Here is a 14695-nt window from a genome sequence, read left to right as displayed (position 1 = left end):
TTCTCACTACAGGATGATTTTAATGAACAAAGAAGGTAACATGTTTTGCTCAGTTCTGCATTGAGATATTCAATATGCTTCTTCCATCTGATGTTACTCTGCAGCCAAAGTCCTAAGAATTTGGTTTCAGTACAGTTACCAACTGGTTCGTCATTGATAGAGACTGATGGGATAAACATGTCCATGTTAGGAACATTGTGGAATTTTAGAGCAACAGTTTTCTTACTGTTTATTACAAGCTGATTACTCTGTGCCCAGCTGCTAAGTTGTTTCATGACCGTGTTTACTGTCTGCTGTAACTGTTCATCGTCGTCTCCTTTTAGTAGAATTGTGGTGTCATCTGCAAATATGATTGTTTTGTGTGCATCAATATTTAAGCTTAGATCATTTATGTACAGAAGGTAGATAAGTAATCTTTGTATATGTATAACATAAAATTTATTCCAAAACTCTCAATGTATACCACACAATAAATAAAAAAGTTCATTAAAACTAACCACAGTGCCACCTAACCCAGTCTAGACATCTTAAGCCAGTACTTCCATAAATAGAGGTTACAACCTAACTCCAACAAAACAGAAGTTCATGTTTTCACCTGTCCAATACATTGGTGCACAGGGCCCCTGCTGTCCATTTTGAGGGATACAAACCTCATCATAACATGCATCCCAATACCTTTGAATAACATTTGACAGGGCTCTATTTTTTTTAAAGAACACTTGATGTGAAAATCTGCTAGGCTTAAGGGCAGATATAACATTCTTCAGGTATTGACACTTGGACTGGTATACTCAGCAACAGAGTACTTTGCTTCTGTATGGCTTAATAGCCCATATGTGAAACATATGTATTTACAACTTAATGAAAACATGCACATTGTTTGTGGGTCAATATGATCTACTCTCACATACTGGTTATCTATCTAGAGTCACATTCTACCTCCTAATATCAGATTGCAGACTGTGCTGCTAGGTGAATACCCAAGGATTGTTGATAACCACAACCATCCAATATTGAATGGTGTATTTTTTGTGAAGCAAAAAAGATTAAGACCAACAACAAAACTGTCCTCCACAATGTTGACACTACCCAGCATCTAGGAGAAACTCCCTGTATTTCACCAGCCTTGGGCAATCTGGAATAGTCTGAACCACATTTGAACAAGCCATTGAAGTTGTGCAGACATTCACCACAAGTGGAACAAATCATCATTGCTATCTGGTGACTGTGGTGCTGAAGAACAGACAGTTGCCCATGCACTGTCAACATGTACCTCTACCCTTTGGAAGTTTTCCTGAGAGTGATGAGTAGTGTGATAAGTAAAACACCTTGATATTTCTTTAAAGCTAGTTTTATTTGTGTTATATTATTGTAGAGACCTGTGTCAAAGAGTTGATATCTAGTAGATAAGTAATCTCGATATATGTATAACATAAAAATTATTCCAAATCTCTCAATGTATACCACACAATAAATAAAAAAAGTTCATTAAAATTTATTTTTCTGGCTACTGGAGATAATAATAGCCTGCTTTGTGTTCTTGTGCAATCATTCTCTTTAAGGAAATAGTCATTGTTTACTATATGCAAATCAGGTGATGGTGAAATTTTCTATGAGCAACTAGTTGTTTTCCTACATTAATAAAACTTATTTGAAACTCTTCTTCCTTTTCTACTCAACATTCACTTTTTCCAAAAACTTCATATCTCAAAAGTTATTTGTGTTCAAAATTTTTGCACTTTAGAAATTTCTGGTCATAAATTGTGATTACTTCCAAAATTCAGTACCATAATTCTGTAGCCCAAATTTTTCTGATTCCAAAAATGCTTACTTTCATTAAAGTAACTTGTAGTCTGTTAATTATTCAAATCATAAAATTTCACTTTCTCAAACTTTTGATGGGAATTGGGAATCCCTGTGTATCCTAAAATCAACCTCATACAGTAGCACCTATTATTTTTGCCATTTTCTATTTATATCTCTGTGCGTGGTCAATATTCCCTGTTAGTCCTATTTGGCAGAGGTCCCACACACTTGAGCTGTACACTGAAGTAGCAAAAGCCATAGGCTATCTCCTAAAATCATGTAGGACCACCTTTTGCCTGGTATAATGCAACAGGTTGAGGTTGCATGGATCAACAAGTCACTGGAAGTGCCCTATAGAAATATTTACCCATGCTGCCCCTCTCTGCCCTCAATTGTGAAATATATAAGATTTTGTACACGAAATGACATCTCAATATTTTCCCATAAATGTTCAATAGGATCATGTCAGGTGATCTGTATGGCCAAATTATTCATTCAGATTGTCTAGAATGTCCTTCAAATCAATCATGAACCATTGTAGCACTTGCATCCTTCATCTGTTGACATAGCCCATTAATGGAAAATTTTGCCCACTGATAATCATACACAAACTTTGTAGCTCTCTGTCATTAAGTGAAGGCTGTTGTCCACTGCGTTGTTCAGGGTGAGAGGTAATGTCTGAAATTCAGTATTCTTGGCACACTTTTGACATTATTGATTCCCTACTGATTTCTGAAATGGAATGTCCCATGTGTCTCACTCCAACTACCATTTAGTGTTCAAAGTCAGTTAATTCCCTTCATTTGGCTGCAATCATTTCCTTAATCTTTTCACATGAAACACTTTGTGTACATGATAATACTGCCATCTGTATAAGTGCACAATGCTATCCTATGACTCTTGTCACCTCAGTCTATTCTAGTATGTGTCACATGAGTGATTTGTAAGTAATCTCCTTTGTAGACTGATTGCAGTTCTCCAGCATTCAACCAACAAACCAAAAACCACTATCTGCTTTACCCATGACTGAAACTATGTGATCGTTCCATTTTATAACCCTACAAAGTGTTATACCCAGGTATTTAATGTGTTTACTGATTTCAGCTGTGACGCATTGATATTACGATCATAGAAAACTATGATTTTATAATTTTGCGAAAGGCATAATTTATGTTTCTGAACACTTAAAGCAAGTTATCAGTCTTTGCACCACTTTGAAATCTTATAAAGACCTAACTGAATATTGGAGCTTCTTCAGACAGTACTTCAATATGGATAACTGAATTATCTGCAAAAAGTCATGTTGTCCACAAGGTCAATTAATATACAGCATGAACAGCCAGGGTCCCAACACAATTCCATGGGTCATACCCAGAGTTACTTTTGCATCTGTTGATGACTCTCCAACTGTGGTGCTGAGTCACATGCTTTTCAGAAATCAACAACTACTGCATCTGCCTGACTGCTTTGACCAAAAGCTTTCAGTGCATCTCACGAAAAAAGTGCAAGTTTGTTTTGCATGTCAGTGATTTTGGAATCCATGTTATCTGGTGTGGAAAAGGTCATTGTGTTTGAGATATCTCATTACGTATTATAGTTAAAGGTGGGGCTAACTCATCCACAAATTGAGTATAGAACCTGTTAGGGATTCCATTAAGGCCTGGAGCCTCATTAAATGTTAACAATTTTAGCTGTTTCTCAACACCACTAATACACTTATTTACTCATCTTTTCAGTAGTACAAGGATTAAAATGGGGCAATTCCACTGGGATTTTTTTGCAAAAAGCATAAGCAATTGGAGTTCAGGATTTTACTTTTGCTTTGCTGTGCTCAGTTTCAATTCCTGTCGCATCTGTGACTGCACACTAACTTTGGTGTTGATAACATATGGTCTGAATTTCTTTGGGTTTTGTAAAAGATCATCTGGCAATATCTCACCAAGGCAATCTTAAAGGCTTCCCCTGTCGCTCTCTAGACAGCCGAAGGCATTTCGTTCAGCATCTCTCTGACTACAGCCCCATGCTTTGTTTCAAGCCTCTTGCACAGTAGTAACTGTTTATTTAGAAGTGCCTTTACAGTGGCTGTATACCATGGACAGTCCCTTTCACTAAGAACTGCTCTATTGGGTACATATCTGTCCATATCCGTCCAGTTAACAAATTTACATCACTGTTTATTCTGTCTCTGTTCCTTCTAATTTTCATGATTTTTATACTAACATGTAATTTCAACAAAATATATTTTCTGACATTATGTATATCTGTAAATAGGGTGAACAAAGAGTCCCGAACAAGAGTCACTCAGTTTCTGTTTAGCTACCAAAAAGTAAACCTTATATTATAAGTCATTCAGATGCTGTAATTCATTTTGTAAGTATCATGGAATTTGCAATTTCTGTTCCACAGTTATATGATAATATCATGTAGGCAGTCTATATTTAGCTCTCAAAATGAATGGTTCATGTCTGAAGCATGTAAATTAATGTGTTATTCTGCCACTAAACTTTGTAATATAGTACTTATTTGTGTAACATATAATAGGTATGCCTGACGTATAGGCACAAAACGTATTAGTTGATAAACAATCAATCTCATGTGAATTTTACATTAAAGTCACTGGTAATCAATTATTTGGATTTGATTCCTCATCAAACATTGGAATAAAGTCAGACTAACATAATGTTAATGACACTGTAGCATCAAAACTATATTTTGACACTACTAAGTGAAACAGCAGCACGGCCAGAATGGACACAAGTGTGCTGCAGATACCAGTGGGTGAGAAGTGGACCAAATCACCATTGCATCAGATTTTTTAGCAATACCATCTGTCAGTTTCAACATTGTGGGCCAGGGACAAGTGCTTGCAGTACTGACAATGCAGCACAAGGGTGGGCCAAGCATGGCAGTTGCCACAACTTCTGGTTGCTATCTTGTTTTGGTGTATGCTGTTAGAAGCAGTGCCTCAGCACAAGTGGTCACAGAAACTGTATAAATACCCATCATTTTCAGTAGAGGTATTTACAGTCTGGCAGCACCTACTGTGACAGAGGAGGTCCATGTTAGGTGAGGGTGATGTTTTTGCAAGCTGCTGCCACAAGTCTTGGACTCCACCCTTGATCATCCATCTCCTGGTTTTGGGCCCACTTTGAGGAACATGGCACCTTCCTACTGGTGGACCACCTTGGACTGACTTCAGCTGTAGATGGACTTCTGACTCAAAGGGCAGCTGTTTTTGAAAAGGGCAGAGCAGTTGCCCAACACCCTGTATTGTTGCTGTATGCCTCTGCTTGCAAGTGCGGGGAGCTGTCTTCTCCTACAGGAACCACAGTTGATTTCCATATCTGCAGGCACACCTTGTCTGACTTCTAAGGTCAGCCCAAGATAGTGCACGAGCTGCCACAGGCATCCCGCAGCAGCTGTTGCATCAAAACCACTGGCTAGACTGCATGTCACACATGACAAGGGATGCGAATCACTACAGAAACTTGCTATGAGTGCTGTAGCTTCTTTTCTAGTAAAATGTGTAACTGTTAATGCTTCAGATACTACCAGTCAGCATCCTGATGTCAACCCACAACCTAGAATCAACCCTGCCACATTAAATGCCATCCATCTGTGACTTGTACATTTTAGCATCAGAAACAACTCTGAGACAGACATCATCAGCCAGATCCAGCATCACATAGCAGCCACTGTGGTCAGCAGTGATAATTCCAGCGGGGTGAGTGGATGAACTGTTTTGTTTCCTTTTCCTACTTTTGTGTACAGAGGATGATTTCTAGGCAGGAGTGTAATTGTAACATGAGAGTAGGGTAGTAGTATATTTAAGGGGTTTCTGGACCAAAGAGCATATTTTTTTAAAAATTCCTTGATGTAAAATGGTTCAAATGGCTCTGAGCACTATGGGGCTTAACTGCTGTGGTCATCGGTCCCCGAGAACTTAGAACTACTTAAACGTAACTAACCTAAGGACAACACACACATCCATGCCTGAGGCAGGATTTGAACCTGGGACCATAGCGGTCACGCGGCTCGAGACTGTAGAGTCTAGAACCGCTCAGCCACTCCGGCCGGCCTCCTTGATGTAAATCAAGATTTTAGATTTGCTGTACACCTTACAAAAATATGTCTGTACCAAAGAAAGAAATTTCCATTTTATTCAAAAAATTAAAAAAAACCTAATAATTTTTTTTCTTTATATACAAGTTCTCCCATATTGTTCTTATCTATGCCAAAAAATGAAATTCTCATTTATTTAAAAATATAAAAAATACAATAAATTTTTGTAATTAATAACTGTCTTTTCACGGGATAATGATATTCTCTTTGTGGCTAATTGACAATCAAGGTCTAGGACAGCTTTCATCACTGGTTGAATATTAGCAACTTTCATAATCTCTTCGTATGAAAAAATAGTTATCTATTAATGTATTACTATATTATACAGTTCTTTTAGAAATGCTTGCAAATGAAACAAAATTATAAGTGTTAAATAATATGTTTGTATTTTTTTTACTGTGATTTATTAGCAGTCACCACTAATTATTATTTACTTTCTTTTGCATGCAGAAGAGATACTTTTGATTCAAAATTTGCAGGAAACTTTTGAGAATTTGACATTACATTACATTAGCCATATTTTTTGGATTATGTAGCACTAAAATGTAGGGAATGTGAAGAGAAATCGAAGATGTGTATTTTAAATAAGCAAAATACAACCAAATTATTAGAAATTATAAAATATAATCATATCACAGTACTAATATTAATTATACAATGATCTAAAACCTTAAGAGTTTATGTCCATGTCCTTACCACTGGAGTAGAAAGAATAAACTGCCTGGCAAAAAACTGAAGTACCCACAAGGATAGCAAGAAAGAAAATGAAACTTCACACATCAAGAGAGTGTATGATTTGATTTCTGTTATTACAGTATTGAGAGAAATTCACAAAGAAGTTTGTAGCATGAGTCCACTTATGAGTATCACAATGCAGCCTCTGGCCTGCACTTCTCCTGAGTCAAGGTGCCATACAACTATTGTAACTGGTCCTTGATGACCTGGATACTGGCAAAGGATGAAGTCAATGCCCAAGTTGTTACCACATACACTCTATCACAGACATATCTGGGGATCTTGCTGTCCATGTGAGTACTCAAAATCAGGCAGACCAATTATAGAGACATGTAGCATGTGCTAATAAGTATTGTCCGGTTGAAAAATGGCACCATAGTTCTGTCACATGAGAGATAAGATGTAAGAGTGCAGAATGTCCATACATTCCTCCAGGCGCTGTCAGCCATGTTCTGAAGTCTTAATTGATGGCTCCCCACATGATCACTCCCGATGTAACACCACTGTGCCTTTCCAAAACAGTGGAAGATGGGGGCCTCTCCCCAGGTTGCTCCCTTTCTCACTAAAGATGGTCATACAGGATAGTGCAGCACCATGATTCATCACTGAACAAAATGTAACATCATTCATCAGCAATCTACGTTTTGTGGTCACAGCAGGACAAAACACAGGTGTTTGTTTAGTGGTATTAACAGCAGCATACTCATAGGGCCATAGTTCCATAGTATGGCTGCTGCCAGTCTCTGATAAATTGTGTGGGATGACACAGAATGCTGTTGGGAGACCATTACTAGTTGTCAGATGGCAGGTGCAGATATGAAGAGTTGTGACATGCTTAGTGCACAATACAGTGATCCTACCTTGTGTTGGTGAACCAGAACCTTGATGATGAGTATGCCTACCCTCTCATTCCCTTGCAGTCCAATGTCCGTCACATTTGAATGCCCCTCAAATCTGGGAAACTTCATGATTTGGCCCATGAGGCCCCTTTCAATGTCTACCAAGTACTGATAACACACATGCTGACAAGCACTTCCTGATGAAAAATGGCACGATGATATAGTCACATGAGATCTGGTAACTTATTTATTTTCTACTCTTCCAACTGTTTCACTATGCCAGGGATGCTTATTACTATGTCATCCACAGGGGACACTGTGTGATGGTTAAATGATAGAATGTTTGCATGCTTCTCCTGCATAAACAAATTCTTAAATGCTAAATTTAAAACTTCAGCTTTCATTTTGTTATTGTCAACAGCCCAACAAGGCAGGTCAACAAGAGACTGGATAGAAGTATTAGACAAGCTTACCATTTTACATAGAACCAGAATTTTCTTGGCCAGATCTTTTGCTAACGTATGATGGCAGTAGTTGTTGAACGCTCCATGTGTAGATCTTTTCACAGATGCGTAAATCTCTACTAACCTTTGCTGTCTTCACTTGTGCAGTCTCTTTGTAGCTGAGAATGCAACAGCCTTTTCTTGCCCAGCATTTTCCGAATTTTGTAGCTAAACCATGGTGGGTCCTGTGCATCCTTAATCCACTTACTAGGCACATACTTGTCCATATCTGTTTAATCTGTTCAAACATTGCCCATAATTTCTCTATGTCCATCATACTGGAACTAAATGATGACAGTTAATTGTCTAAGTGAGATGTTGACAACTGCTTACCTGCTCTTTCTAGCAGAAACACTTTCCTATCCTTCGTGACTGATTTATTAACTGTCATAACCATAGTTGCTATAATGACATCATGATGACTAATCCCCATCTCTATACTGATGTCACTGATGATACCCAGCCTATTTGTAGCTGCAACATCTAAGATATTTCCATTGTGTGTGGGCTGTTGAACTAACTGCTCAAAAAGTTTTCAGAAAACATGATCAAAAATGCTTCATAAGACTGTCTGTTCGTATCGCCTCCAATGAACCCATACACCTCCCATTCTATACCTGATAGGTTAAAATCACCTCCACCTAGTATTGCATGTTCTAGGTATTTATGCAATACGATTGTAGATTTTCTTTGAATGACTCTAGAACTATCACAGCAGAATTGGGTGGTCCACAAACAAATTGAACAATTAACTTGGTTTCACCTAGACCTGTTATATGTGACCAGATAACTTCAGTGTAACATTTAATTTTGTCCTCAACAGAGACAACATTTTGGTAAACAGTAATGAACTCTCTTTCTCCTATGACATCCAATCTGTTTTTCCAATATATGTTCCATGACTCATTAAATATCCCAGAGCTTTCTCCTTTGGGTTTCAGCCCGCTCTCAAACCCAAGAACAATTTAAGCATGAGAACTTTTCTAGAGGGTCGTAAATTTGGGAACTTTGTTATGAATACTTCACAATTTCCTGATAGAATTTTGACTGTAGTAGTGTCTATACTCTGAGCATGGTCTGATTTTTCTATCTGCATATTGAGCAGTGAGTGTTCATAAGAGTACCTCAAGCTCTCACCTAGCCTAAAATGCCTCCCATTTCACTCGACAAGTAGTCTGCTAAAGTAGCTTCTTCCTTTATCTAGTGCACCCCTGATCTGTTAAGGGGAGACCTGCAATTCCTCACCTGATAACACAGGTCCAAAAGGAGCTGAGAAAGAATGCAAGGGCCTCTTCTGCCAGAATTTTTGTGACATATTTGCACATTTGCTTTAAGAAAATCTGCATGAGATGTTCTGCCTCACCATTGGATTGTGGATGAAATGGAGGTGGCTTCACATGGTGGATGACATAGGAGGAACAAAAATCTTAAAATGATTGAGATAAAGATTGAGGAACCATCATACTGGGTAGGCATTCAACAGAAAAAAATTGCTGACACCACCTTGACTCTTGTGTTGGCTGTGGCAGATGTGCAATGAGCAACATCAGGAAACTTCAAAAAGGCATCAACAACCAACAACCCCAAAGTGTCTAAGTAATTTCCAGCAAAGTTAATATGGAATCTTTCCCAAGTCAGCAAGGGTGCTGCCAAGGGTAAAAACACTGCACTGTGCCACCTGTTGATTTGAACACTTGTGGCAAGACACAACCAGACACTCCACCTCATGATCATTACCAGGCCAGAGCATGCACTGATGTACCAATTATTTTTTAGTGTGAGAGGCTCCACAGTGACCTTGATGTGACAGGTTGAGAACCATACACAGCAGTGCTCAAATCACTATACAGTGGATACCCCCTTCCACCGACAAGAGAATGACACAATCCAACAGGGAAAGGCAATGACAGAAAGCATAGAAGTTCTGCAATCTTTCAGATGCACAGTCCAGTGGACGATCAGCCCACCTGCGTAGCATCATGTGCACAACTTGTTTTAGCTCTGGGTCTGCAGATGTGGCTGATGCAATTCTGAAGCTGGTAATGGGGCAACCATCAATAGTCTCTCTAGCTTCCATATCAAGTTAAAAATACAACTGTCTTTCATGACCAAACAATGGATCAGGCCCCATGCTTAGCTGAGACAATGCATTTGCATTTGCCTGCTGTGACATAGAGCAGAAATGGATCTTGTAATTATGTCACGACAAATATAAGGTCCAACACTGAAGGTCATGAGCAACTCTGTCAGGTAAAGCAACTACAGGCTAAAGCGAGGAAACAAAGATTTATGAACTGTGACTAGGTGGAATTTTATACCATCTAAGATTACATGAAATTTTTGTTTGAGATAAAAGAGTACAAGGGCTTCTATTTTGACTTGTGAATAGTGCTGCTGAGCTCTGTTGAGCATTGTGGATGCAGAAGTGATGGGTTGCTTAGAGCCATCCACATGATAATGGACCAGAACTGCCCCAACCATGTACTGGGACTGGGACACATCTATGGTAAATATGAATTGTTTATCAAGTTAGAAGGCCAAAAGACGAGACAGAGAGGGTAATCTGTTTTTAAGCTGCACAAATGCATGCTGACAGGCCAGAAACCACTTGAAAGAAAAGTTTCTATGAAGCAGCTGGTGCAGAGGGTGAGCCAGAGTGGCTGCACTTGGAAGAAACCTGTGAGAGTAAGGTATTTTACCATGTAACATCTTTAGTTTCCCCAAATTGGTCAGATGAGGCAAAATTGAAATAGCATTGACATGCTGATCCAGGGGTCAAACACCCTGGATGGAAAGTTCGTGACTGAAATACACAATAGAGGGTTGAAGAAAATGGTGACTTAGTAAGATTATACTATTTGCAAAAAAGTAAACAAAGAACAGTTGTTATGTAAGTATTCTTCTGTTGTAGCACCCATTACTACAATATCATCAAGATAGTTGATGCAGCAAGGAATCTGTGCCGTAAGTTGATCCACAAAGCATTGGAAAATAGCTGGGGCACTAGCTACACCCAACATTAAAATACTGATAATGATAAAGACCAAAAGGCATGTCCATGAGAAGCCATTGTTTCAATGCATAATCTAATTGATCCTGCAGGTATGCATTACCTAAGTCAGTTTTGGAGAAGAATTGGTCCCTGGCCACCTTTGAAAGTAGTTCATCAGTTTGAGGCATAGAGTATGTGCCAATAACAGATTGTGCTCTGGTATTAACTTTAAAGTCTCCACAGAGTCATAGCTGGCTTGATGGCTTTCTGACAAGCACCACTTACTTGTTGAAAACTGTTGGACAACACCTAGTGATGTCAACTGATCCAAATTGGACTTAACTTGTAAGGTCACAGGTATGATCTGTGCCTGAAAAAATGCAGCCAAGCTGGAGGTTTCAGCATTTTATCTCCTGTGAAGTTTTTCACACAGCATAACCCCTCAAAAAACAAATGCAATAATTTGGAACACAATGAATCTAAGTTCTGATAAGGAGCTTTATGCCCTACAAGATGTACAGTGTCAGTAATAGAAAACTCAAAAGCAACAAAAAGTCTAACTCAATCAAATTCTTAATATGAGGATCATTAACAACCAAATATATGTTAGGAAAGACTACAAATTTGTAAGCCATGGTGCCAGTAGATTGAACAAGAACAGGAATATACCATTCGTTGTCCCTTACCAGGTGTTCGAGAGGAGCCAATTGTGAGGAGCCCAGCCTTGCATATGTTTGAGAGTTGAGGAGCAAAACAGCCACTCCTGTGTCCACTTGGAGTGACAATTGTTTGTTCAGCACAGACACTTCAATAAAGAGTTTAATCTGACCTGCAGGCAACAATGCAATAGAATGAATGTCAATGTCCATTTGTTCAGAGGAAGGCTGAGAATGATAAACTGATACAGTGTGGTCATTCTTGTGACACTTGTGGCACACTGCCTACCACCTGGGGTATGCAGCCACCTAATGTTGCATAAAACAAGATGGCCTTGATGGAAGTGCTGCATGGTGCCTTTTTGTTGTCATCAGTGGGATTGTCTGTTGCAGATAGGTTTCCTGAACAGCAGTAGCTTTCTCTTTGCTCATCAAGGCTGTTGCTGTGCACCAGTGGTTCACTATCAAAATGGGGATGTTCCTCCCCAGTTTGATTTTTTTGGCCTGTAGTGCAGGAGACAGAAATGTTTAAAATTTCTTCCAAGGATGGATCCTCACATTGAATGGCTCTCTGATGAACTTCCTTATTAGCTGCTAGACAGAAGACCACATCTCTAACCATGGAGTCTGCATAGGATTCCTTGGAGGTTTTAGCAAAAAAGCAACACATATGTCTCAAACCCTACAGTTCTGCTGCCCTATCCCAATAAAACTGATGTGGCTGCTTGCAGCTCTGATAAAATTATACACAAGTGGCAATGCCACAGGTGCTCTAGTGATAATAAGAAGACAACAAACTGCACATAACATCAAAAAGAGTGAGGGTGATTCCTGCAAAGAGTCTAAGTGATACAACAACTGGTACATGCAAGGAAGAATGAATGACAAAAACAAAGTATTTCAAGTGTCTGCAGCCATCACCCTAAATGCAAGGACGTGCTGGTGGAGACATATTTAATAAGCTTCCCAATCTTTAGAAGAGTCATTATATGGCAGGAGTGGCAGTGAGTGAACCTCAGACAGTAGAGCCTGAACACTCAACATAGCCATGAGTTTTTCTAAAGTGGCTTTAGTAGGCTGCTGCTGCTGGAGAAATGATTGATTCACTGCCTCCCTGGAGAAGTTAACGAAAAAACAGTCAGTGAAGCTGAGTACACAAAAGTTTCACCTGTTCGCACTTGTGTTATAACTCTGAACACAATAAAAGCCACAGTTACAAGAAATCACAGCATGACAGCATACACATAAGTAGTATAACACAGTTTAGTGTAATATTCAAGACTGCTGGTGGGAGTCAGTGCATGGAAATATAAAAGAGCATTTGCCCACTAGGAGCCACTGGCTATTGGCTGCAGGTGATTGAGGCACTGGCCATGGTTGGTGTCTCTGGTGAGGGCCTGGAGCACGTGAATGGCATGCTACTCAAATTTGTGATGCCCACCGTGGTAGTCGTGGTGGAGGTGTAGTAATGTGCAGGTTACTACGTAAATTGTTCTCTTTGAAATTGCAGTAGTTAAAATTAACAAGAAATAAAAACTCAAAAATGTTTTTATCATCATAGTACTAACCAATTAACTTCTCAGCTCTCATGAGCTTGTTGGTAGATGCTGCAACCTCATTCTCCAGCACTTTTTTTCTTTGATTTGCCTCATTTAATTTTGCATTAAGTTCTGCTAACTGTTCTTCTAGCTTCCTAACTTGTGCACGTTTCTCTTCTAGAAGAGCAATGGTTGCATTGTATTCTCTTTCTGCAACTTGTAATTTGGCTTTCTTGGGTGCAACTTCCTGAAAAATTGTTTGTGATTAAAATTGATTAACAGTTGTCATCTGTTACTGAATACAGAGAGTTAACATTAGCTACATAACAATTTTTGAAAATGAATATGATTAATTTGAAAAAATTACAGTAAAGTACATTAGGGAAGTGATCATTGGCACAATTTCTTAACACATTTGTAAGACATACACATCTGTAAGACATATATTGCCTTGTACAATGAGTCAATTTATGTCTATGTCATTTATCACAGTAACAGTTCTTTGACTGCCTGCACCATAGAATGTGTTACACTGTTTCCAATATAATAAAATAGGAAACTTTAATATAAGGATTTAAAAACAGAATGAATAAAGCATTCAAAAAACTTGATATCTGGGCACCCAAAGTAAAACGGAAAACTCACATTTCAATAATCCGGTGTTTCCTACAGACAAAAGAACTTATAACAACAGAAATACACCTGTTCAACAAACTATAATTCTTCCAGCTTTGTACATAAATGCCCTCTGACAGCTACTCAGTGCTGTGTCTGTGACCTGGAATGTATGCTATGGTACATGATTTGACACCCTTACATAAGTTTATAGCTCATACATAAGCTTATAGCTCATACAATATAGATAATATTTAGGAACAAGGACTAGTAAAATTCATTGTCAGTTTTTACTGAATAAATATAGGTCACTGATTCCCTTTTTTGTTCATTAATAATCCATTAAAAGTTATGCCAGCTGTTAATATTCCTCCCTATATCAAAGAGAGAAAGCCACAGTTTTTATTGATACCATGTTTTGTATTTTAATCCAAAAACTTTAGAGGTTGTCTGAACTATTACAAATATCAGGTGTATTTTGCAATGGATATTTTGAAATTTTATTTGTTAAAATTCTAATTATGTGCATGGTTTCAGTTCATAAAGTGCCTGGACATCTGTGATTCATATGAACCAGATGTAAGCAAATGTAAGTTATTACACAACAGGCTGAAATATTTATCTCTAATTGTACTATATAACATGAGTGGTGTGCCCCTTTATGATGATCTCAAATGGACATCAATCACTATAAAATGAAGGGAAACTTTTAACTAAAACTATAAGCAAAATAAAAAAAAGTCAAATTTCCAATCAATGAGTTCAGATGTCACAATATCTGGAAGCTCTGTGAGGAAGACATCTGCAGCAGACTTCAGGTTTATGTGAACCACTCAAGAAGTTCAAATACTCTCTCTAATGGTAATCTTGTTGGAAAGAAAGAATTTCC

At 38.4% G+C, this 14695-nt stretch overlaps 1 protein-coding gene across 1 annotated transcript in view; it reads right to left on the bottom strand.

Moving 5' to 3' along the window:
• The window catches only part of LOC126470685 (dynein axonemal heavy chain 7-like), a 762325-nt gene that overhangs the window by 332834 nt on the left and 414796 nt on the right, over positions 1–14695 (bottom strand). Inside the window, exon 17 of the mRNA XM_050098686.1 lies at positions 13222–13438. Coding sequence (XP_049954643.1) covers positions 13222–13438 — 217 coding nt within the window. The remainder of the gene's footprint in view (positions 1–13221; positions 13439–14695) is intronic.

Source organism: Schistocerca serialis, chromosome 3 (genome assembly GCF_023864345.2).
Source record: "Schistocerca serialis cubense isolate TAMUIC-IGC-003099 chromosome 3, iqSchSeri2.2, whole genome shotgun sequence".
NCBI lineage: Eukaryota > Metazoa > Arthropoda > Insecta > Orthoptera > Acrididae > Schistocerca > Schistocerca serialis.
This window is presented reverse-complemented; position numbering and strand designations above follow the sequence as displayed.